Here is a 26245-nt window from a genome sequence, read left to right as displayed (position 1 = left end):
ATTTATAAATTGGACGATGTTGGTGTCGTCAAGGATATTATAAAGTTCTTCATTGAAGTGAATACGCCAAACACCTCCGAGAAAACACGCCAAGTATCTTCCGCTCGAAAGTAAAGAGATCTCTTCCTTTTTGCTTCAGAAAGGACCAGGTTTGAGAATCATAAGAGACGACTGGTCGCAGCAGAAATTTGTACAGAACAAGCTTGGTATTCTTTCTGTCGCTATCGGCTATTTACTAAGACCAAAGTAGCAGCGATTTGCTATCATAATGTCTGATGGACTATTTTACTTCAAAACAAAATGTGTGTGTACCTACACGCGATAGAAGTTTATGCGGAATATACTAAGATACGGAAGATACTTGTTTGGCGTAACAAATTATAAAGCTTTCAAAATTTTGTTGAAAAAACGACACTAACAATAGAAAAAATTTAAATGTTGACTATATCTAACTTCAGGGTGTCGGCTTTTTGTGAACGCATCGTATAAATTTACCCTCATCATTTTTCCCTAACGCGCCAAAAGAAGTATAACTTCAATAAAATTTATTATTAAATCCTGACTTTGCCATTTAAAACTTTCTTATGAGTGAATTATAATACTAACAATGTTAAAAAAACTAAATGTTTATCAAACCATAACATATTTTTATACGTTTAAATGGTATAAAAGTCAAAAATCATTTATTCATTTGGGTAACACAATGTACACTTATGAACGTCAAAAAAGAAATGTATATGAAATGCTTCTAACTTTACATTTAGTGCCAGTTCTCAAATCAAGGGCGTAGAACGGAAGAGAAGAACTGGCAACTCTCTTATAGTTTGGAAATTGAATTGAATCAATAATTAAATTGATTTTATCCAAGTAGATTTCCAATCAATTAGTCGCTGTCACTCAAAAGTATCACGTAACACCGCAATCCCCATTATCCCGGTGTAATAGAATTTTTTCATTACCCGAGCTAGGTCCCTCTATTGAAGCCAATTTGTCACGCTTGAACCGTACTTAAACCACAAATCAAAGGTTTTCTCTTTGCTCACATTTTTGCTTGTTTCTTATCACGTGATAATTAATAATTAATAATAAAGAGCCCGATGTTTTAGAAAGGAAACGAATGTTATATAAAAATTTTCAAGATTTTACCTAAGAGAGTGAGAGTATTTTGTAGCATTTTCGATTTTAGCTCCTTGTTATCCGAAATCTTAAATATTATTAAAGTCTAATGAGCAGTGTTGGCCTAGTGGCTTCATTTAAAAATGTCCATTTCTGTGTAGAAATATTTTTTTTGTGATATTCAAATAAACATTATTTAACTAGATAATGCGTTATAATAAAACTTTCAATGTATAAAATACCTCTTTTCTATTGTTAGTGTCGTGTTTTCTATAAACGTAGAATAAGGCGAAAGATAACAATTTTAAAATGATTTTTATCTTGTTACGCCGTACATACATGTACATTGTACACGTTACGTTAGTTAAGTATAACTTCTAACGTACATACATGTACACGACATAAGTACACAAACGTTTTTTTTCATTCGAGGACTCTGTCTATGTGCACATTTATCATGCTCGTACGGTGGAGGAAAGCATATGAAGCAAACCAGCATGCCTTTGACCAGAAAATTCGCCGGCGTGTGTCAAGCACAGAAGGCCACCACTTGCCTATTAGGAAAAACAAATGATTACGACACAGATACAGCCTAGAAGGTAGAGCCACCCGTTTTTTTATTAAAAAACAACATGAAATACTTTTAAAAATCGATTTCGTGATTGCAATCACTTTATATACTTATAGATTTTAATAATACACCGATAATTTCCGTTAATAAATTGAAATCTGTAACGGAATTTTATTCTACGATTTTATATCTGGATCTTTATCACTCGGCGACTATGACGTCCGCATTTGTTTATCCCATTACGCATCCGTTACGTCCACAGAAATGCTGTAAATTGAATTGGAAATAGGCTATTTGACATTTTAAAAACCATTGAGACAGAGACCACAGACTATAGAACCTATACAAATCGAAATTTTAATATATATTTTACTTGAAACTGGCATAAAGTTAAAACTATTGCCATAAGTAAAAAAAATTAAATAAGTACATATTTTTTTTAATACAAATGAAACATTTATAATTCCATGAACCCGCCAAAACTCTTGACAAAATGGCGTCGCATTATAACGAACCGTGCCTGCCAAACGTCAAGTTGTTTACGTGTCAATTATCATTCTTAAATTACACATATATAATATGTCGAACAATAACAGTCTTCGACGAAATTAAACTCTAGACGGTATTAGGATTAGACAAGCGAAGACATATTAATGCTACATCATCGTCGATTCGACTAATCTGTGACCGGATTGTGTCAAGTGACTGACGTATAAAAACTATTTTTTTTTAGTTATGGATTTTTAATAAATTAAAGACTACTAGCTGGCCTGGCGAACATCGTACCGCCTAACAGTCGATTCTTTTTTTAAATACTTATTCTGCTATTCGGGACACCGGTCTTGCTAGTAAGATAAAAAAAGATAGTTGATAATACAACAAATACATTATGTCAAAAAATAAAAATTTACCTTCCCGGAACCCCTCCACTGACATTTGAACTTTATGATATGGTATTAAGTTCAAATTAGCTTTTAAGTATTATTACGAATATTTTGTATGGGAATATAGAAAAGTGTTGTTTTTAGACTTTTACACTAAATTTTTTAAATTTTTCTCTCCGTAAGAACCATCCTCGTACTTCAAGAAATATTATTTAAAAAAAATTAGACAAATCGAGCAAGCCGTTTTCATTGTTATGTCGTGACAACGGAAAACGGGTTTCATTTTTATATATATAGATTTACAAGTAATTTTAGCCCATAAAGTCATGTTTTATACAGATTACACTTATTAACACTTTATTTTTAAAATTAACTTAGGTCTACCTTAGATTTCTGTATCTGTTTCATGATCATCAATCTAAATAGTCAAAGGTGATCAGCCTTCTGTGCCTGACACACGCCGTCGACTATTTGGGTCTAGGGCAAGCCGGTTTCCTAACGATGTTTTCCGGGGCTCGAACCTACGACCTTAGGGATTTGAGTCGCACGCTGAAGCCACAAAGCCAACGCTGTTCTGATAATGCCAATAACAAATAAATTTAACCCAAACTTGAAACTACAGACTTATGGAGAGATGGTAGAACTACATGTAAACTATAGTTTTCATTCCAATATCCGTAGATTATAGAACGTTAGATTAAAGGTTTACCTTTATGTATTGAGGTCCTGTTAGTGCCTTGATTCGGGAACAAAGAGTAGAGGGGAAATCTCGCAACACCTATGAAAAAGAAATAAAATGTCAATAAAAACATCATGTGTTCGTATTGCGAACCTTACAGATAGAAGGGACGGAAGTATCTAGTTTTAGACAAGACACTTTTTTAATCGCTGAACTAGCGGAGTGAAACAATGGAAAACTCTTTGTTTAAAAAGTAGTCAGCAAATTGTTTGATTATAGACAATAAATGATCTGGTAAAATTATATATTTTTTGTATATACATACATATATATCTACGAGCTGACCCGGCAAACGTTGTTTTGCTATGTATATTATTTCTAGGAAACATTTTTTTAGTTCAATAAAAACTATAATAAATAATAGGGGTTGATCGTAGAGGGATAAATTTAAGGGTCGTATGTATTTTTGTATGTTGTATCATAAAAAAAAATATCCAAAAAATAAAAATAAAATTTTGGGGTGGACACCCCTTATCACTTAGGTGTTTGAAAAATAGATGATAGTAGCCGATTCTCAGACTTACTAAACATGCATAAAAAAATTCATAAGAATCGGTCTAGCCGTTTCGGAGGAGTATGGGAACGAACATAGTGACACGAGAATTGTAAAAAATTTGATATATTATGCTTAATAGGGTTCTGGAAACTTGAAAACCCTACCTAAAACATTAAAATAATATTTTTTTATAAAATTTATAAAATCCATATGAACTGAAACTAGCATAAAACGAAGTACCAGAGCCACATACCTTGTTGGAGATCAGAGGGCGGGCGGGAGCGGGCGCCCCCCGCCGCCCCGCCCAGCATCTCCCCTCGTGCTGAACCACCTCACCACCTGCGACAAACATACTTATTATAGCATCAATGTTCATACATTTAATAAACGACTATTTATGTTGGCTATGCTGCTTTATATGCTGGAAATATTGTCGCAGTCTTCCAGTAGATTACATAATCGTACTACATTATATTTTGTGATCAATAATAATTATTGAGCAAAGAGTTTGCATTTAATCTATAGATACTTCAACAACAAAATCTTCAAAAAGAATCAACGATTTAATTAATTTCTAACGACTTAACCACTGTTTAAATACATAATATGCTGCTTATTTCCAAAAAAAATTAAATTAAGCTAATTTATTCCGTGTTACCATTTAATAAGGAGTAAAATGGCGTGTCTATTTATAGGAAAGACAAAAAGTGTGAATTACGATAACCCGTTTTACTTTTGTAAGGGCCGAGGGACGATTTATCTGGACTTCGTCGAATTCGATTTAAGAGAATAGTATGGCCGAGGCTTAGACTGTTACAATATTAGACTCTGAATAGGAAGCGAAATTAGTTATTTCCATTAATGGATATTTTATAACTTTGATGTATTAAAATGTATTAAATACTTATACTGTATAGATATTTAATCATACCTCTATGAGTTTGACTTAGTTTGCTACATTTTTTAAAGAAGTCTATTGAGTATGAGGGTGTGCAATTATTTAATCAATTACCGTCTAAAATTCGTATTAGCGTGTTTAATCAATTCAAATAGACATATTAGAATGAGCCTAGTAGACTAAAATTGGGATAGCTGATGGCGACGCGTACCTATCTCGTTCGTATATTAAGTTTCTCATTTAAATAAAAATACATTTTTTGTAATGAGAAATAAAGTTCTTTAATCATTAATAAACAAATAGATGTAATTTAATAGTAATAGTTTTCATTTCACTTAGATATTTGTGAAGAAAATCTTCGACACAGAAATTTAAAGGATTGTTGTCGTTTTATTGATTAACTTTTGTAGTCGGTTAAAAAAAGGATCATGCATACACGGACCATTTCTCTCTAGTTTTTACGAAAAAGAATATATAGATATGTTTTTTTACACACACTTGCTATATTTTACATATATGGAGAACCAACAGCAACTTAGTTCTTTCTACATCGCAAAAGATTACATGTTTAGTTTTAAAACGTTAACTAACATACAAAACACCATAATAAACTTTCATCTTTATTATTTAAACCGATCTTTGGCTTTTTATCAGACTTTGGTCACTCGCTAGAACTTTTCTATATATTTCTATTCCGAGGTATAAAACAAGAAATAAGGTACCTACTTAAAAATATAGTTAAAGAAAAACTGAAATGTAAGTAGGTATTTTTATTTCAATATTTGAGATATATTACATCTATACTCTATAGGTAAGATCCAGAATTTTCAGATTCACAGTCTGAAGTATGTCAATAATGTATTGGATTTTCACATACCTACGTGAGTTCGCGCTAAATTTAGTTTCTGAACGTAGGGACGTTTAAAACTTTGACAAAATCACAATAAAACTCAAGTGATCTATGTCGTTTTCTTGACAGTTTAAAGCTAATCATAAGAACATTTATGGCTGTCATTGAAAGCTGACGTCGTATTCAAAATATTTCATCAATTAAAGACTTTCTATGTCTAGAACTACTAGCAAACATTAGTGAAATTAAGAAAATCCTCTTTTTAAGGTTGGCAGTACTGTATCAAATCTGGCCGCGCTTTAAAATCCAAAATACATTTATCCTTACACTAATTAGCAACTAATTTATTTTTGAATAACCTATTTTAAACCTAACAAAAATATTCCTGCATAATCCTTTCAAACGATTCAAAAACATTTGTATAGAGTCTAAAATCAAGGGTCTTTCATTCAAGATCTCTTTAGATAATTTGCTATTTTGAATTCACTCGCGAACTATAAATAACCTCTTAATTTTGTAGATACTTGAATTAAGTCCAATTTAGTATTTTTTACATTTTATAATCATGAACATTATATCAAAAACGGTTTTTGAATCCTAGTTATCCACTTTTTGTGTCTGTGCTACTAATTAATTTGGTTAGCAAGATTGATATTTATCTATGGTTAGGTATTACCGACATTTCGCGCGCTATTTTGAAATTGTCATTGTTGCGTAAATAAAATACAAAATTCCAACTTTATTCTTGTGATTTTTTAATAACAAAATGTCCGGTTGCAAACTAACATATATTTTCAAATAAATATATGTGATTATTATTGAACAATAAATTTATTTAAAGAAAAATACTCTAGCTTGCTAAAGCGAATGATTGTGATAATAATATATAACTTTTAATCTTAGCTGTCAAAAAATATATTATGAAATTCAAATATATTTAAAATGGGTAATTCGACTTCCGGTGATATAGATTGTTCCGTTTCCGTTGTTAAAATAATAGTTATGACAATTCCACAAACTAAAGTTCCTAAAAAATACTGTTTTCAAGCGTTGCTGGAGAGATTGTGACGTCATAACTCATGAGCTCGGAGGAGTATCCAAGAGGGTTGCTAGGCAGCACCCTCTAAAGCGGAGGTAAATCCACTTTTTCCATTACTTTCCTTAATTCGCTCGAGAATATTGGTAAATCATACATTATTTTATTATATTTTCAATCATATGAAATCTAAGAAGATTTCTAGAAAACGTGGTTTCCAATAAGATAAGAATAATCTGTATAATTTTTGACATAATAATTAATGTATTTCTATTATAAACAAGCAATTAGTAACCTTATCATGTCTATGCCTAGAAGCGAAATATCAAAGTGTTGCCAGCAATTTCGATATACTCACTCCACTCCCATCCATGACCACAGGACTCAAACGGATGTTAAAACCAATAAAACCTAATTATATATTACATCTGTCCCTCACGACTGGATATTATAGGGCGGAGTTCAACAATTAAGTGATTGTGATGATTGCTATACGTGTAAATTAACTTATTAATGTTGCTGATATCCTGGTACTTTGTTTTTAAATGTGAACAATGTCGATACCAACAAATTTGTGTACGAGAAAAGCACATTTTATTTTTGAAATAAACAAATTCGTTCAATATTTAAAAAAAAGGGTGTGTGTACTTATGTACGCGCGTAAGAAGTTATAGTTCTTTGGCATTATTAAAAATAGTTTTTGATTGCATGCAAATAATTAATTACAATTAAATAATCAAAGACTGGAAAAGGAGTCATTATAGTCAATAAAGTTCAGTTTGCATTTGAAAAATTAAATAAATAAATATTTATTATTATTCTCTTACATTAAGTGTACCTAACCTAAATTCTATTATTATTCGAATGTTGTTGTTAAATTCTGTCCAATGCCGTAGCATCTTCCGTGGGCAACTTCATTCTGTTTATTTTGTGTCACGGTGCGCACGCTTCGCAAAATTTCACTCTCATCAATTTTTCATAACGCGCCTAAAGAAGTATAACTTCAAAAATTGGACTAAAATGAATGATATTAAAAAATACTAATCAGTAGGAAAATAAATTCACAAGGCGTACTTCAATCCCATATCAAGTAGGTATCTATACCCGACTAATATGTATTTTATTAATATTACTTTCTTCAATAATTTTACGATTGTAATGCAATCTTTGAAATTTCGAAATATTTTTCGATCGTAGCTGAAGCCGCTATCGGCCGGAACCGATAACTTATCGTTCGTTTGTTTTCAGCTTCATTTGACGTCATTGTGCGGTTAACAGTTTAATTTACGGCTTTGGTCAGTAGTTACTTAAAACATACATAATAGGCGAATAGCTGAAGCAAACGTAATCTATACTAATATTATAAAGAGGAAAGATTTGATTTTTTGTTTGTTTGAAATGAATAGGCTCCGAAACTACTGGACCGATTTCAAAAATTCTTTCACCGTTGGCAAGCTACACTATTCCCGAGCGACATAGGCTAAGTTTCATTTTCAAAAACAATAGGGATGCTTACTAAAACTTGAATAATCTAACCCAAGGTGTAAAAAAATAAACAAAAAAACTTCCTTCAATCGTGTGCGCTGCGAAAACTATTAATGATAGACCAAAATGATGTATTAATTTTTTTCAGGACACATCACTATCTATAAAAAATGTCCCGACCGCATGTCTCTATCCTTCATAGTTACGTCACAATAAGCGTCCTTTTATTAATTTTTTTTTATTAAAATACCACCGCTAGAAAAGGCTCTTTATTCGTACCTAGGTATTGATCCTTATCAACATAAATACCAACGTTTCACATAAGCTACAATTTAATGGCATAACCACCAAAAAAGCATGGTGGATTGGTGTTCTCCTGCCGTTTCTCTTGAATAGTTTACTACTATGTAATATAACAAAAATCTTAGCCACAGCAACGCTTGGCCGAGTCTACTAGTAAATGAATAAACTGCATTAAAAATACAAAGTCTGAGTACGGTAATTCACGAAAAATTACAACGTATGATGTTCGACAGCAAGGTACAACATTGTTTTTTTATAATTTACATAAAAATTCAGAGCCTTGTCATAGTTCGTGACTGAGAATGTTTTCTTTCATTAAACAAAAACCAATAAATAATACATATTGTATATTATGGTGATATTATCGGTGACTTCCTAAACATGAAAATATTTAGCTTAACTTTAGTCTCATAGCATCAACATACAAAACACAAGAGTATAGAAGTATACTCTTAATAAAAACGACGCTTTAATAATTAATTACTACGGCGCCATTTCTAACATGTAGATAACAATAAAAACTATGGAATGCACGCACACAGATGAGTGCACAATCCACGTCCAGACAGAATGTTTGCGTAGGGGTGGTAGCTATCCCACCGTCTATACAGTTATGCGGCCTTGGTACTCACTGATGTAATTATCCCAGCTATTTCAGAGGGAGAAGAGGGAATGGCGGGAGTTACGGAAAAATTTCGACGTCATTTTTTAACAAAAAGCTGGCTTAGCAGTTTTGATAATATAAAAAAATATTTGAAACTGAAAATAATACCATAAATTCGGTAATTTATTTATTGCGTTTAAAAAAAGCAATGAAATAACTATGTCCGAGTGCATATTTTTTTAAGTTTCAAGCGATGTCACTACTTCCAAATAAAAAAATGAATCCAATTAAACTTCGCTAGTGGGGCCAGATTTAAACAAAAAACACGATGCAATTCGAAGAATACGACGAAAAAACAATAGAAAAAAATTCTCATCACAGCGGGAAGTTACGGCTAAGACTCCATAGAGATGTGCCTAAAATCATGCATTTATCGATTAATTGTCACTACTACAAAATCGAAATTAATATCAATAATGAACAATAAAACCCCGTCAAACTGTATCGCTGTAAACTGTTTTGTGTGAGCCTTTTCTGTTGTCTGATGTAAATCTAACAATTACCAACGTTTCCAAATTCCATGAATGTTTCACACAAAACATTTCATACATCTAAATCAAACAAAAACAGTGAATCTATGATAATAGCTGTAATTATTTAGAACATTTCCATCGCTTACCGTACCAATTAGGCACACTCCGGCATACTTGAGCGAACACGGCATAGCCAGCTCATTGGTGCATTCGTGCAATTAAGTACGATCTCGCAAGATAATTGCTTTTGTAATTTACATAACAATCACTTACGGTTGTTTAAAATAGAATTTAACAGCCATAAAAAGACATACTAATGACTCCCTAAAAGATATCTTAGGTCTGACACTACAGTTTGTTAGATAACTGGTACCACTTCTATTGTCATGGTGTGTGAAGCAACAAAGCGGCAACGGACTGTAATTTATTTATCACAATTAAACCGATCCTACTAAACATTTATCTCCTTTTATTCTATTTAATTGAGCTTACTGCTAATTTTCTTTCATATTCATTACTTTTTTCTTAATTACATTAAAAATTTGCATTTAAATTGCTTTGTTTTTGATTTTCAAACAAATAAATTGCAACAAAACACGCACTGATGTAAAACTAATTACTGGTTTAACGAATATATTTATCTAATATAAAATAAAATGTTATTAATATTTTTCATATCTAGAAGATTTTCTAAATATGAAAACTGTATTACCTCTTTTAGAAAATATTTCAGACAGAATCAAGTCATACCCGCACACGCATTTCTAACACAGTCAATTATTTCCACAAGAGATCATATCCGACGTCGCCGTGTCGGTCTCGTTAGATCAAACTTTTATAAGAACTGCAATCCGATAGGAGTAAAAATTGTAATAATTAAAATGAGCAGGAGAACTACTAATGTTTTTATCGATAGTCGATACTCATCACTAGCGAGGTAACACCAAGGGCGATACCTGGGCAGAGGTAGGCGGTTCCTAGAATATACCGATATCGCGATAGACGCTATGTTGATATATTGGATTTTAGGAATTACTTGTAAACGACATTTAAAATATTTTTTTACTTAAAAATAAGTGACATGTAAATTCTTACCAACGATTTGAATGGCGTGTAAACTTTTGTCGAGATTTTTTAACCAAATATAATCGCCTATTATTTTAGTCAAAAGTGTCAAGAATTGGTTCTCTTAACACTCTGTGGATTATTTGATGATCTTCGGGTTGTGTTATGTTTTGAGTGAGCTTTTAGTTATTTTTATATTCATACTAGCTGATCCGACAAACAAAAAAAAAATAAAAAAATATTTCCACCACCCCTAAATGTTATGGGTGGACTAAAAAATATACGGGATTAAATAGATGTTGTCCGAATTTCAGACATACCCAATATGCACACAAAATTTCATGAGAATCGGTCGAGCCGTTTCGGAGGAGTTTAACCACAAACACCGCGACACGAGAATTTTATATTTTAGATAATATATATATGTTGGCATTCGACAAACAAGTATTTGTTGCCATGGTTACAATGTCATTTTCTAATAAAAAGATTTTCTGCAAATTTTCTGTAATCAGCGACAGTAGAGCCTTTTAGCCTAGCCAAACTAAAGGATTATTTTACCGTAAATTCCTGGATCAACCTAGAGAATTGCCTATGGATTTATTACAAAGAAACCATGGCTGGTGTCGATGATACGATTTGTCAGGAGAAACCGAAAACTTTAATCACAATCGAGCAAAGCTAACAATATTTCTATTGATATAACGAAATGGCTGTTGAAGCCAAAACATAAATCGCTTTATTGACATTGACATTTTTGACAGAACTCAAGATTAGATTGTGATTCAAGGAAATGTCATATAGCGAGTGCGATTTAAAAATTAATTTGATTTTTTTATAGAACAGGCTCATCTGATTTTAAGTGATACAGCCGCCCATGGACACTCACAATGCCTGAGGGCTCGCAAGTACGTTGCCGGCCTTTTAAGAATTGGACAGTTAAGTTATTTGACTCTTAGTAAAAAAAAGTCTAGAACCAGGAAAACATAAGCACATAAGAGTAATTTCTTATAAGACGGTAGCTGATAAAAACAACCTACTAATAATATAACGAGGCGAAAGCATCGTTAGTGCAGGTGTGTGGTCAAAACGGAAAACTGTCATAAATATTATAGCATGTAAATGTTTATATATTATCTGCATAGTAATTATTATTAAATTGATGCTTAACTTCGTTGGCAATATTAATGTGCCGCCGAGGAAGTGCAATATTTTGTCTCCATATGTATTATTATAATTATGAATAGGTACTTGGCTTTGAAATGTTTAACATATTACTCCTAGAAATCTTCATTTTATAAATAAATCTCGCCTAAATTATGCTTGAGTCAAACTAGGTAATAATTTAAGAAGGTATTAGATATAAAATCATTATAACGGTTAGAAACAGGTTTTCATTAATAAATGTTTCATATTAAACAAGAAATATAATATATTTCGTTGTCAATAATAATAATAATAAATGTGTCAAAGTCAAAGTCAAATCATTTATTTCAATTAGACCATCTAAAATGGCACTTTTCAACACAAATGTTATGGTGGTACAATCTAAAGTTCCCATATTCTGCCCCAGTCCCCACATATTAGCGTGCAAATTTGTCTTAAAAGGTAGAATAGAAGTTACAATTACATTATGCATCATTGTAATCAATGATTATATTATTTTATCACTACATCATGCCACTAATTAAATATATTAATGATATTTAATTAATATTCATTATATTTTTTCACCCAAATAATCATTAATAGAATAATACATTATTTCCAAAACCTCTAGGTAGTAAATCTTTGAATGTTTTTGGTAAATCCAAATATATATAAATTACGTGTCACGTTGTTCATCCGCTATGGACTCCTAAACCACTGAACCGATTTCATTCAAATTTGCACACCGTGTGCGGTTTGATTTAACTTAAAAGATAGCTTACATCTCAATTTAAACCCGCAATATTATTTAATTGCAAAATATTTGTTTATTATTTGAAAGTACCAACGTTATTATATTGGCATAACCACCAATAAAGCATGGTGGTCCTCATGACTCGTGTTCTCCTTCCGTTTCCCTTGAATAGTTTACTACTATGTAATATAACTAAAACCTTAGCCACAGCAACGCTTGGCCGGTCTGCTAGTTATTATATATATACCTTTTGTGTGTATATATATATATTACACACAAAAGGTGTTTTTCCTATACATTACCAGATTAATTTTTGACATAGCCAATTTGTCCCCATGTCTACTTCAACAGTAGTTGACTTAAAGATATTTATGTTTTCATGAACGTAAACGAACAATCACTGTTGGGAGCGCTGAAAGTTTCTCATTTCCAAAGCCATGACACCTTTTGGGTCAAATTCAAATTCATTTATTCATTTGGGTAACACAATGTACACTTATGAACGTCAAAACAGAAATACATATTAAATGCTTCGAACTTTACATTTACTGCCAGTTCTCAAATCAGGGGCGTAGAACGGTCGAGAAGAACTGGCAATAAACTCTCCGCCACTCTTTTTAATCGCAACGTTTTCTGTTTTACAAAATGTTTGTAAGGAGCTGCAACCATTACACCATGTTCCACATGACATATTTAAGTAATTAATAAAAAAATCAGTGGCGCTACAACCTCTTTAGGTCTGAGCCTCAGATATCTGTTTCATGATCATTTGCCAATCTAATAGGCAAGTAGGTGATCAGCCTCCTGTGCCTGACAACGCCTTCGACTTTTTGGGTCTAAGGCAAGCCAGTTTCCTCACGAGGTTTTCCTTCACCGTTCGAGCGAATGTTAAATGCGCACAAAGACAAGTCCATTGGTGCCCAGCGGGGATCGAACCTACGACCTCAGGGATGAGAGTCGCACGCTGAAGCCACTAGGCCAACACTGCTCTTCAAGTCATTATATTATTACATTTATATAAAAATGAAACCCGTTTTCCGTTGTCAAGACATAACATGAAAACGGCTTGACCGATTTGGCCAATTCTTTTTTTTATTATATTCTTTGAAGTACGAGGATGGTTCTTACGGAGAAAAATTAGAAAAATTGAGTGAAAAAGCCTAAAAACAACACTTTTCTATATTCCCATACAGAATATTCGTAACAATACTTAAAAGTCAATTTGAACTTTAATACCATATCATAAAGTTCAAGTGTTAGTTGAGGGGTTCCGAGAAGGTAAATTTTTATTTTTTGACATAATGTATTTGTTGTCTTATCAACTTTCTGTTTTTTATATTAGCTAGACCGGTGTCCCGAATAGCAGAATAAGTATTTAAAAAAAATAAAGAATCGACTGTTAGGCGGTACGATGTTCGCCAGGCTAGTTAATAATAATAAGGTCGCAGATCCGGAGTAAGTAAGTACTGCTATACGAATAGGAAATTATATTATTGACGTAGGACATAATTCAACTAAACCTTATCTTTGATCATATGTTTATAAATCGAATTATCAACAAGGGCCGGTACTAAGCGCATACTTCCTGCGGCAGGTGAAAAGATAATTCTGTTATGGAACCCTCCACTGCAATTTATTGCAATCACACGCTTGTACATATGCAATATTATGTGTCGGCTTTAATTAGAATGAATATAGGGCTCTTGTGATGTCTATAATCCTGGTATTCCAGACACGTATCATTAGAAGTAAAAACTGCTGATAAAATAAACTTTAAATGTCAATTATATACGAACAATCAAGCACAAGCGTATACGTTATTCCAGCATCAAACCCAGAAACCCGAGTTTCCGAACCCAGAAACTAGATATCCAGGTTCTTTGGAAAACAATGGTGAATATACAGAACGTGTAATATTTAATTATTAAGAAAAACCAATTACAGCTTGTGGGAGCGTTCAAGTATGTATTACGTAACGAAATTGGGGGGGGGGGGGGGTTCCGATGCGGGGCGGGGATTGAATTACGCGTTAATACTATTTTCGACTTTCCAGTACTTTACACCTCATAATGGTAACTTTTAGGTATTTAAAGAGTCACTAGGTTTGTCACACAAATTGCGTGACGTAATACTTGAACGTTCCCTTACTTAACTATAATATAAAATATGATTTAAATCGAAACGCCAATTGGTTAACAGACTTTAGAATAATATGAGAGAGACAATGTGTGTAGAGTTTGTGTGTGTGTATTTGGGTGTGTTACTACTACGACTGAAGCCAGTGGTGTTAAAGTCGGCTTGATTAAGTGACATTAAATCTCTGATAGTGTTTTAACTAAATGTCTAGTAAAAAAAGTCGTTGTATAGTGCAGGAAGGCGATTTAATAATGATTTTTTAGTGTAGGTATCAAAAGTAGGAAGAACTGAGAGTAGTGGAGTAATCGTAATTGTCGGAGAAATATTGAAGGTTATATAGCGCAGCAATTGAGGACAAGCGAATTTATTATTAAGTATATCATATAGGAGAAGTGTTGGCCTAGTGGATTCACGGTGCGCCTCTCATCCCAGAGGTCGTAGGTTCGATTCCCGGCTGTGCACCAATGGAGTTTCTTTCTATGTGCGCATTTAACATTCGCTCGAACGCTAGAAGAAAACATCGTGAGGAAACCGGCTTGCCTTAGTGCCAAATGGACGGCGTGTGTCAGGCACAAGCAGCTACCTAGCCTATTTATTAGGCAAGTAGGTAGTTAAATGGTCATGAAAAAGATACAGAAATCTGAGGTTCAGACCTAAAAAGTTTATATCGTATCATCATTATACGTATAGATTTACTGGTCAGTATAGTTAACGAACTAACACTGTGGGTTATATGTTTAACATTTTATAAATACCTAATGTAAGTCGAATTTAACCTCGATATTCCAATATCTCCGATATTTCAAAATTTCCATTCATTCTTGATCAAGTAAATTCAATTTCTTTGAGAATTTCCTTACAAATTCAATGCAACCTTTAGACGGCATTGGCATTTCAAAGCAGTGAATCAATGTACTGAATCAGTCTGTACGCTGAGTCAGCGTTATCGCTTCTTAGAACATTATGTCACGCTCGAGGTTTAATGAGCAGGCTAAACAAATTGTTTGAATGACCCAAGTAAAACTCACTAATGTCTAATACTTAATTTCAGCTATTGAAGGGGTAAAGACGGTATTATTACAGTTTGCATACATCAAAAGTAAGCAAAGCTCTCAAAAATAACAGTACATAAACGTACTCCTGTAGGAATCATCGAAAATACATTTCGTTTTCAATGTGTGGGTAAAAAAGTAAATAATTACTTTTGACATAATCACCAAATAAGAAAATCAAATAAAGATCCCCCTCCCCCTATAGTGCTTACGTAATACTTGAACGGCCCCATAGTACTATATCTACGGTATAGGTATGTTACAAACCTTTAATCTAAAATGTATGACAATTTAGGTAAACATAAATGTCACAAAAGAAACACAATTTAAATATATATATGTATACACAAGATAAAATACAAATATGTAATAGAAATTTGTGTTAAGCCAAAAAAAATACCAGGAAAATAGCGGATGAGGTTCGATATAGTCACTTAACTTTCTTTAAAACCGATCAGCCCACTACCGAATATATCCAGCTCCGGAAGTACTTTTTAAGTCCGTTAAAATTCGAGGTGCCTGAACTCCTAGGTTGGTTTTTGCAGAAGGAATTTTGTATACTTTAATGTTTAAAGAACTTTATTTCTCATTACAAAAATTATTGTTTATTTACATGAGAAATTTAATATTAAGTATATATGAACGAGATACACGTCGCCATCAGCTAGCCCAATTTTAGTCTAATGGGCTCATTCTGATGTGTATACTGATTTTACTTTGCTGATTTTAGACCTTGAGAATGTGTATAGAACGATAATTTTAATATCCTGTAACAGGTCACTGCACTGTATTATAAGCAATTTTTACAAGAACGTAACAAAGACTAAAGATCTCCGATCGAACAGTGATATCATATTACATTTCTTAAGTAGCTGATGGAACGGGTGACTGAAAATCCTGTACTAATGAAAGCTAGGTGACAGGTAAAAGATCTTTCAATGCTTTCAATACGTTGCTAATGGATCGCATATAATGGATTCCATATAATAGTTATCAAAGCATGTCTATTGCAAATAAACAGGTTTTCTATACCGTGAAGATGTTTTGAAAGACTGCCAATTTGACCATAGACAATAATTAAATAGAAATATAAAAAACCTTCATTATGCGGGAAATCCTCTTACATTATCCTTTTATGAAAACTAAAACGGTCTAATTGCACTAAACTAAAGTACTTCGTCTCTTTCTGTTTAGTCGAGTTTACCGTGAGATGAAAAGAGACAGATAAGTTTTCGTTAAAATTAAAATTAAAGGTGTAAATATATGATCATACGAAAATCAATACCTACTAAATCCGGACACAATTCTGTGTCCAATTGACGACTGGATTTGAATATTATACCCTTGCAGCAGCATGAATCATGTTTTACCTGTAACAAGAAAACCAATTTTAAAGTATTGGTAATATACTTCAAAAGTAACTTTTCATAACTATTCCTTTATCCTGTGTCATTATTAATTAAACCTGCCGTTGGGAGACATAACAAAGATAAAATGATTAAGACACATATTCTATTACGCAAATTACGCAAGTCAAAACATTCTTATCGAACTTTTAAATTGCGTAATTTAAAAAAAAACAACAAATTGCACAATTATTTTTGCATAAAATCTACACACGAGCTCTATGGTTCTGTAATCAGTTAATTCCTTATAATTTCGAACATAAAAAAACATGCAACTTTCTCACGCTAAAGTTTCTTATCAGAAACGTGAATTGAAACATTGAAACTGAAACCGGTTGTGTAAGTTCGCAACACTTACGACACAAGACATAATAGCGTAATTGAAATCGCCACAATCTTCCTTTTATGGTCTCCTAGTATTTATCACATATTTTTATAGAACTGGAAAATACTATGTTTTTATTTAGTTCTTTAACTTACCTACCGTATTATTATATAGTTCTGTCGAATACGGTTAAATATCTATCTGTCGATACTATCGTATAGTATCACTTTCTTATTTGATATTTAACTACTAATACAAACATATCTATATATAGGTATAAAAATGAAACCCGTTTTCCGTTGTCACGACATAACATGAAAACGGCTTGACCGATTTGTCTGATTTTTTTAAAATAATAGTCCTTTAAGTACGAGGATGGTTTTTACGGAGAGAAAAATTAAAAAATTGGGTAAAAAGGTTTAAAACAACACTTTTCTATATTCCCATACAAAATATTCGTAATAATATTTAAAGGCAATTTGAACTTTAATACCATATCATAAAGTTCAAGTGTTAGTGGAGGGGTTCCGGGAAGGTATAATTTTATTTTTTGACATAATGTACGAGTAGCAGAATAAGTATTTAAAAAAAATAAAGAATCGACTGTTAGGCGGTACGATGTTCGCCAGGCCAGCTAGTATATAATATATATATATACTGGGAGGATGTGTTTCATACAAATAATTTATTCTATATCACGGTTACTAGATTTTTATTGTCTCTGGTGACACAAGAACAGTCAGTGTCGTACCCCTGATGAAAGAAAAAGATTCAAACTCGAAACTTAGACGCCTATGTCAAAAACGTATTATTATTATATTGCTACCCCGGTCTTGCTTGCAAGACTAAAATGAACTATTGACGTTATTTATTCAAAAAATTTAACTAAGTGCCTGAAGGTGTCAAAAGCAAGATTTTCTATTTCTTTGTATTCAACGTTTAGTTCGAAGATAAGTCTTAAACAATGAGCAATAAAATAGTTTAACTAGATGACACGTCTTTCAACTAGTTTCAAAGTGGCTTCTTACTAATTGAGGTCTAAGGAGAAATTAAATTACAACCTAAACGAGAAACGCAGAAATAAATTCTTAGGAAGGCGCATTATTCTATACCAGCTACAATATTACTGATTTCATTGAAGCATTCATAAAAAAAGGGTGCGTGTACTTATGTACGCGCGTAAAAAGTTATACTTCTTTGGCATTATTAAAAATAGTTTTTGATTGCATGCAAATAATTAACTACAATTAAATAATCACAGACTGGAAAAGGAGTCATTATAGTCAATAAAGTTCAGTTTACATTTGAAAAATTAAATAAATAAATATTTATTATTATTCTCTTAATGAAAGTGTAACATAAATTCTATTATTATTCGAATGTTGTTTTTAAATTATGTCCAATGCCGTAGCATCTTCCGTGGGCAACTTCATTCTGTTAATTTTGTGTCACGGTGCGCGCGCATCGTAAAATTTCACTCTCATCAATTTATCATAACGCGCCTAAAGAAGTATAACTTCAAAAATACAGAAGGAGTATTAAAAACAGTACAGTTATTAGTGATTAGTGCGTTTTACGTAAAAACACATAATGAAAAGTTATGGACAATCTTTTCTGCCCAAAAACCATTACAATACGAAAGTGGAACAAATCGATATACAGTCGAAGACATCATAAACAACAACAAATAAAAAGCATTCACGTTTCATTTTACTACTTCACATTATACGTGTAATAAATGTCGGATTTTAAATTAACTACAATAAAGAGTCGCATAAAATGTACATATACGTAATTTAAAACTACTAAATCAAATTCTTTTAAGGTATTTCTCGATTATTATTGGAAATTAGAAATATAAGATAATTTATACGTTACGCATAGAATTACGATAAGTCTCTCACGCGTTTTGAACGAATGGTAACTTTATGGCAGATTTTTTTGTATGTGAATTATATGTTTTAACGGAGATTACTCAATACAACATAAATTGGCGTGACGTAAATAAAGCTTCTATACAATATTTCAATGTTTATTTTTTGTGTACTTTTTCTCACCATTGAGTTAACTTGTTCAGTCTCGTAAGATAATCTACAGACATCTATCTATTTATATATAATAAATCTAAACAACAAATTTTAATATGCCCGACCACATACATCGCTTGAGGTTCTAACCTACACCACACCAGGGATGCAAGACAGTATAGGGGCTTACCATTACTCATTGGTCAATTGTGCCCTAGGGATAAAAGAGATAGCAATATTTTGTTTTTTCTCTTTTATTGAACACCACATCGTCTATACTCTATAGTATCTTAACGACGAATATTTATAACATTTAATAATGGTTACTACATCTGTAATAATTTTTTCCCCATTTTGTTAATTTGAATAACTTTAACTAAGATTATTCAAGAAAAAAAAAACACTTTTGGAAGTTATACTTCTTTAGGCGCGTTATGAAAAATGTATGAGAGTAAAATTTTACGATGCGCGCGCACCGAGACACACAATTTACAGAATGAAGTTGCCCACGGTAGATGCTACAGCATTGGACGTAATTTAAAAACAACATTCGAATAATGGTAGGGGAGCCCAAGAGGGGATTTCGGGATTTACTAAAGCGCGGCAGATTAATATATAGGGGGATACCTTGTACCCAGTTAAGTACCTCCACAAAATATGAGGCCCATATATAAGGCCGCACGTGAAGGAGACAGGATCAGTTTAGTAAAAAAAAATTGACCATCAGAAATTCCCGAGCGCGTCAGATTAAGGTAGGGTGAGTTAATTACATCCTAAAAAGTGTATATTCCACTAATCTGACAATTTGAGAGTGACGGAAAAAAAGGGGAGGGCAACAAAGTTGTAAAAAAAAAACGTCATCTCGACATTCTCGAGCGTAGCTAATTTTTTTTTTATTTTGAAGGAAATAATTCAAGAATAATGAAAAATATATAATCTGACGATTTCCGCAAGCCGAAATAACAAAAATTCGTCGATAAAGTTAAATGCGTGCAGCTGCGTGATGCCTACATTTCCTTAAACCGATCGGAATCTACTAAACGGCGTTCTAAATATTTCCCTCAAAATTACATTTCCTGTGAATTTGAACCGATTCGGACCGATAGATTTTGAGAAATTTTGAAAAATCTTAAAAAAATAAGAAATATTTTTTTTAAAGTGGTTTCTTTATCGATCAACTTCAAAAACTAATCCGCCTTTGAGCTTGAAAAACCACGTCGATCGCCACCAAGCTGGTCAAAAGCGGTTGATTCGTTCGAGAGATATCGTACACGAAAGAAACCCGAAAAAGTGTTTTTTCGGGATTACTCCAAAATATGTGGTTCGATCAATTAAAATTGCAAAATGACTTATGAGGATGATAAAACTGCGTCGAATGCCGCCAACCGCGTGAAAATTGCTTGATCCATTCAAAAGTTATTGCGGTTTGAAAATTCCAAAAATAGTGTTCTATGAAACTTCTATCAGACTTTCGAGCTGGGAGAGCTCAAATGCATAGAAATGTTATTTCTTTGAACTCAGCGAGCTCAAAATATCAATTTTAAGCGCCCAGGAATGGAATTAGCGGGAAGTTGCAGGGATGGCCCTTTAGGTGAACCGTTTTTCTATTTTTTTTTTGTCAGATTAGGCGAATCCCTCTAGATAATCGTCAGATTATGAGACAGTACGTTTAGAACATAAAGATGAACCACATATATCTTAATCTGACGCGCTTGAGTATTTCAAAATTGCGTTTTTTTTTTTGCAAATTAAGAAAATGGCTGTGGGTTTGCGTCCCATCGAAATCGTCAGATTAGTGAATGAGAGCTTTTTTTTGGTGCACTTAACACTCCCTTAGAAAATCTGACGCGCTCGATAAAAAATTTTTTTTTTAAATTTTCAACCCTTAAATACAACCACCCACATCATGCAAACGATCAGATTAACATACGTACATTATTAAAAATACGTAGGGCATAGATGATATCAATATCTGACGCGCTCGAGGATGTCCATGCAACAGTTTTTTTTTACATATTTAACTATCTATAGCCGCTTCCCCCACCGATGAAAAGGAATTTATCATATAACATTTTTTTCTTCTTTTTATCTAAGCTTTGCATCCCAATAGGTCTCTACGACGCTCGAGTAAATCCCCATTTAGCATCGTGGGCTCCCCTACCATAATAATAGAATTTATGTTACACTTAATGTAAGAGAATAATATTAAATATTAATTTAATTTTTCAAATGTAAACTGAACTTTATTGACTACTAGCGACCTGCCCCGGCTTCGCACGGGTGCAATGCTGATACTAAATACACTACAGAAAAACTGTGCGGCCGGCCGGTACCGCCGCAAACGCTACGTCCCGCAATTTTTAAATCTGTAATATCTTCGAAAATATTCACTTAAATCATACGGTGTAAAGGGCCATATAGATCTATATTAAATGAACTATGTATTCAAGGTATTTAATTGGTTAAGGATTAATGCTGTATTGGTTAAAATCGCTTCGAAAATTAGCCATTATTTGTCGTAAAAAGTAAATGACAAAAAAGTTATTGTGGGTTATCCATAAGAGATAGACATATACCATCACGGACTTTTCTGTAGACCTTTTCAATGTGTACAATACTTAGTACATTATTTTGATAAAACTCGTAGGGTTCAGCCTGCGTTTGCAATGTAAGCGGAAAAAATGTAATTATTTACGACATCACATTAGAAACCTCAAAAATAACAGTACTTCTCCACTATTTAATGAATGTTATTATACATATAAACCTTCCTCTTGAATCACTCTATCTATCAAAATCCGTTGTGTAGTTTCAAAGATTTAAGCATACAAAGGGAAATAGGGACAGAGAAAGCGACTTTGTTTTATACTATGTAGTGATAATGACATGACTCCTTTTCCAGTCTTTGATTATTTAATTGTAATTAATTATTTGCATGCAATCAAAGACTATTTTTAATAATGCCCAAGAAGTATAATTTCTTACGCGCGTACATTATATATTCTAAAGGTTGTAAACATACAATAGGCAACAAATCGAGTAAATATTTAATAATTAGCTAACAATAATTTGTATTTATAACCTCCAATGATCCCTTCAATTCATTTATTCATGTATTATTCTTGATCTCCCATGACCTTTCCATTATTATCAGCGTTGGAGAAGGAACATAGGTATATTCTATTCGTGCATTAAGAGTCAAAAGGCCATTATAATGGTTATTATAGCAATCGTATAATATTCAACTAGTGATGTTGTATTATATCCTCTCTAGAGAAATAAGGATATCCCATAAATGTAGCAAAAATAAATTCTGATTATGCTTAGTAATATTTTTTGTATTAATACTTTTTTGATGATTGGTAAAAATACTACTGAGTTTCGCTCAAAAACAGAAAGTGTTATAGTGCATTATATAAACATCGTTAAAAATACCGTGGGGATGATTTAAATCAACAAATGAAAGATTTGAATAACAAGTGAAATTACATGCAAAATAAAATAAGTAAAATTAGTGCCCAAAAAAAATGTGTGCTATTTTTTAATAGTTTATTGCCATTAACAAACTGGCAGATTATGTACTTTTTGATATAAATAAATTTCAATTAGAAGCCTGCGCATTTGATAATTTGCATACAGGATTCAATTATCATTTACATCTGTATAAATTAGATAAGGTTATTAGGGGAGCGTGGGGCTAGTTGTAACAATTTTAACAAATAATTGAATATCATGAAGTGTATTGGCTAAATTACTACTAAATAAATTTTGATCGATACTCTAACTATTTATCTATGAAGTCTAATCGAAATATTATCAAATCTACAGGCAACTATCTCACAATTATTATTTTTTTGAAAAAAGGGAAGTGTTACAACTTACCCCGTGGTTGGGGCTAGTTGTAACATCTGCTGGAGCAAGTAGTAACAACGAAAATGACACCTTCAATTGTTTAATTTTTTCACATCTTGGATCATTTTGCTTTGTATATAACAAAAACTAACTAGGTATTTCTATAATGTGTTTTTTATGAAATAGTTAACTGGAAAAAAAATATAATCAACAAATTAAAGATTTAAGATTTTAACTGTCTTTCTTATTCTGTACTGAAGTAGGTATAATATATATAAGGTACTTATATCATGTCATGAAGTATATAAGGTACTTATATCATGTCAACATGGCACTTATTATATATCCATGCAGTCTGTGCTCTATTCACGTAGTTTTTAAAAAGGCCTTAGACCCCTACATCTCCTACAGGTTGCAAATTGTAGGAGCAATTGGAGGGAAACTATAACATGACAATATTGTTTTCTTTGCCTTTTTCGACAACTGCAATATTCACATGTGAGCCATGGTTATCAAGCAGTAACAGAACTGTCTCTTTCTTGGGAGGTTGCGCGTCTTTGATAAAATGATCTACAAAAATCAAACATTCTTTATCAGTCATCCACCCTGAAGAATTACCAGCTCCAATGCAATCTTGAGGTCCATCGCGAATGAACATTTCTGAGTATTTAAGCCGGGGAAAAATGAACATCGGCCGTCAGTAACTTACAGCAATCTGGGGGCAAATTGTAACATGTTACAACAAACCCCGAGGTTTTGTTACAACTAGCCCCTTGATATAGTTCTTAATATTTATCACGATAACTATTAAATCAACTTAGTAATCTTGAAAACTGTTATACAACATCATAAATAGTTATATTTTAGCATAAAATAAAATACATAAAACTTCAAAGCTACGAAAATAGTGAAACTAACCAAAAATTTACGTTAGTAAAATTATAGGTTACCTGTCAACAATAAAGCGTTTGCACACACCCACTCACTGAGCCGCCTGGCAGGACTCTGGCTGTGGTAAAGTGGCGTGGCACGTTATAAGTTTAAGATTAGGTAAAAAAAAAACGTGAATAAAATTCAAATTCCTATTGAAAAAGGTCTGTTACTATTTACCCCTGTTACAACAAGCCCCACGCTCCCCTACTTGAATTAATGACAAAACATGCATTCTCAAAGATAAATCTTATTTAATAAATGCAAGAACACTTTGCGTACGCTTTTTCTATGCGCAATTAACATTTGCCACTTGCGGAAGACATCGTGAGGAAACCGGTAATATGTTGGACCTAAAAATTTACGTCGTAGAAGATAGATAGTTAGTTAGTTGACTAACGAAATCAATAAACCGATGTAGAAATGTCTAATCTGTCTAAAAATCTTTTACAGTTGACTACGAAACTACTAGTAAACCAGAACATTAAAGGAAGTTATATCAAAGCAAGTTTATTGTTAATCGCAAGTCAATTTTGGCATAATTAATACCTACTATTTCTTAAGATAATAACTTCATTACCAATTATTTAAATATTGACTATATCTAATTGTATTTTGCGTTCTAAAATTAACTAAAGAAATAATACATAATAATTGTAATAAGTTTATTTTTATTGCTTTTAAAAAGTATTCATGTTGTCCTGGTGTAACGTAGGTAAATGATGTGTCATTGAATGAATGAACAGTGTTACGATGATATTGAAAACATGAATTAGTTTCAGAATCTCGAAGATAACACCTAAATTCTCGATATTATTTCCGACATCCTCTTTCCCCCGCTATCAAAATGTCACTGACGAAGGTCACAGGTGCCGCTTCTGGGTTCAAATCGCATGCGCCGTAGCAACCACAGAACATCGATATCAACACCCAACAATTCCTTGACACGCCATTCTAACCCTTATAACATTACATTAAGATGTTGCATAGAGAAATGTAATTTTCACAACCGCAACGCTAAGTTTGCTAACCCTCGCTTGTGGTATGCAAAATTAAGATAACGTATTCGTATTGCGATCTTGTTCGAATTTAATGATTTGCGATTTCGGACCTTACGTAGTGTAGATAAGATTTAAATTGTGTCACACGGTACGCATTTCAAGTGTAATTTGAGATTTACGTGTGATTTTGAAAGAAGTAACGCCTTTTTTCTTCAGAATGAAAATAGCATTCACCGCATAACTAGGGGTACAAGAGTATGTGGATATAACTCAGCTTTCATGCTAGTAGCTAGTACAGACTAGGCTGACTGCATTTGTTTTTTGTTTTATCAATAGAAACGCCGTACTACAACGCTACAAGTCCGCTAGAGACCCGATAGACGTTGTCCTGCATGATATTTCAAGTGATTACTATATAATTGTACCGACTGCAGCGCCATCTGCTGGGCTGATTTGTAAATCTTAACCATCCAGGGCGTCACCCAAACGCATACAAAAAATATTCAAATCGGTCCAGCCGTTTAAGAGGAGTTCAGTGACATTTATCAAAATAATAACTCCGATCGAAGCATTTGTTTTAAAAGATATTTCTTACATAATTTTTCTTACACCCTCTTTGACGATATTTGCAGCACGCATTCTGTCAATGTTATGTCAAACGCCAGAAGGTTACATCAAAAAAGTTTGAATTGTATGGTGGTTAAGTATTCTTACATTTTATAATTTTCAGCGCAATTTTCTTAATTTCTTTCTTATATATATATATTACAAACATAGTTTAGAGATATAATATTACTTAGAGGTTAATTAAAATAAATATTGTATTAATAAATAGTCCTGTACTAGACCAATTTAAAGCAATAACCTCATCATTAAATCACATATTTAAAAGAATTCGCTAAGTGCAACTATCGCAAAAAGTATCCTTATCTTATTTACACAAAACAGAAATATCAAATTTATATCGAAATTAATCCAAGATCAATTACGAGAATATAAGTAGGTAAGGGACATTCGCAATAGTTATTAAATACAT

The 26245-nt window shown here is 32.6% G+C and overlaps 1 protein-coding gene across 2 annotated transcripts in view; it reads right to left on the bottom strand.

Annotated features, from left to right (window-relative positions):
• LOC125049920 (protein winged eye) overlaps positions 1-26245 on the bottom strand; it is an 88521-nt gene that overhangs the window by 37011 nt on the left and 25265 nt on the right. For both annotated transcript variants that reach the window (XM_047649445.1, XM_047649446.1), the window contains exons 2-3: positions 4060-4145; positions 3281-3349 (exon numbers count right to left, since the gene is read on the bottom strand). In XM_047649445.1, the coding sequence (XP_047505401.1) occupies positions 3281-3349; positions 4060-4117 (127 nt within the window). In that variant the 5' untranslated portion in view covers positions 4118-4145. The remainder of the gene's footprint in view (positions 1-3280; positions 3350-4059; positions 4146-26245) is intronic.

Source organism: Pieris napi, chromosome 5 (genome assembly GCF_905475465.1).
Source record: "Pieris napi chromosome 5, ilPieNapi1.2, whole genome shotgun sequence".
Taxonomy (NCBI): domain Eukaryota; kingdom Metazoa; phylum Arthropoda; class Insecta; order Lepidoptera; family Pieridae; genus Pieris; species Pieris napi.
Note: the sequence above shows the minus strand (reverse complement) of the source record. Positions and strands in the feature narration are given on the sequence as shown.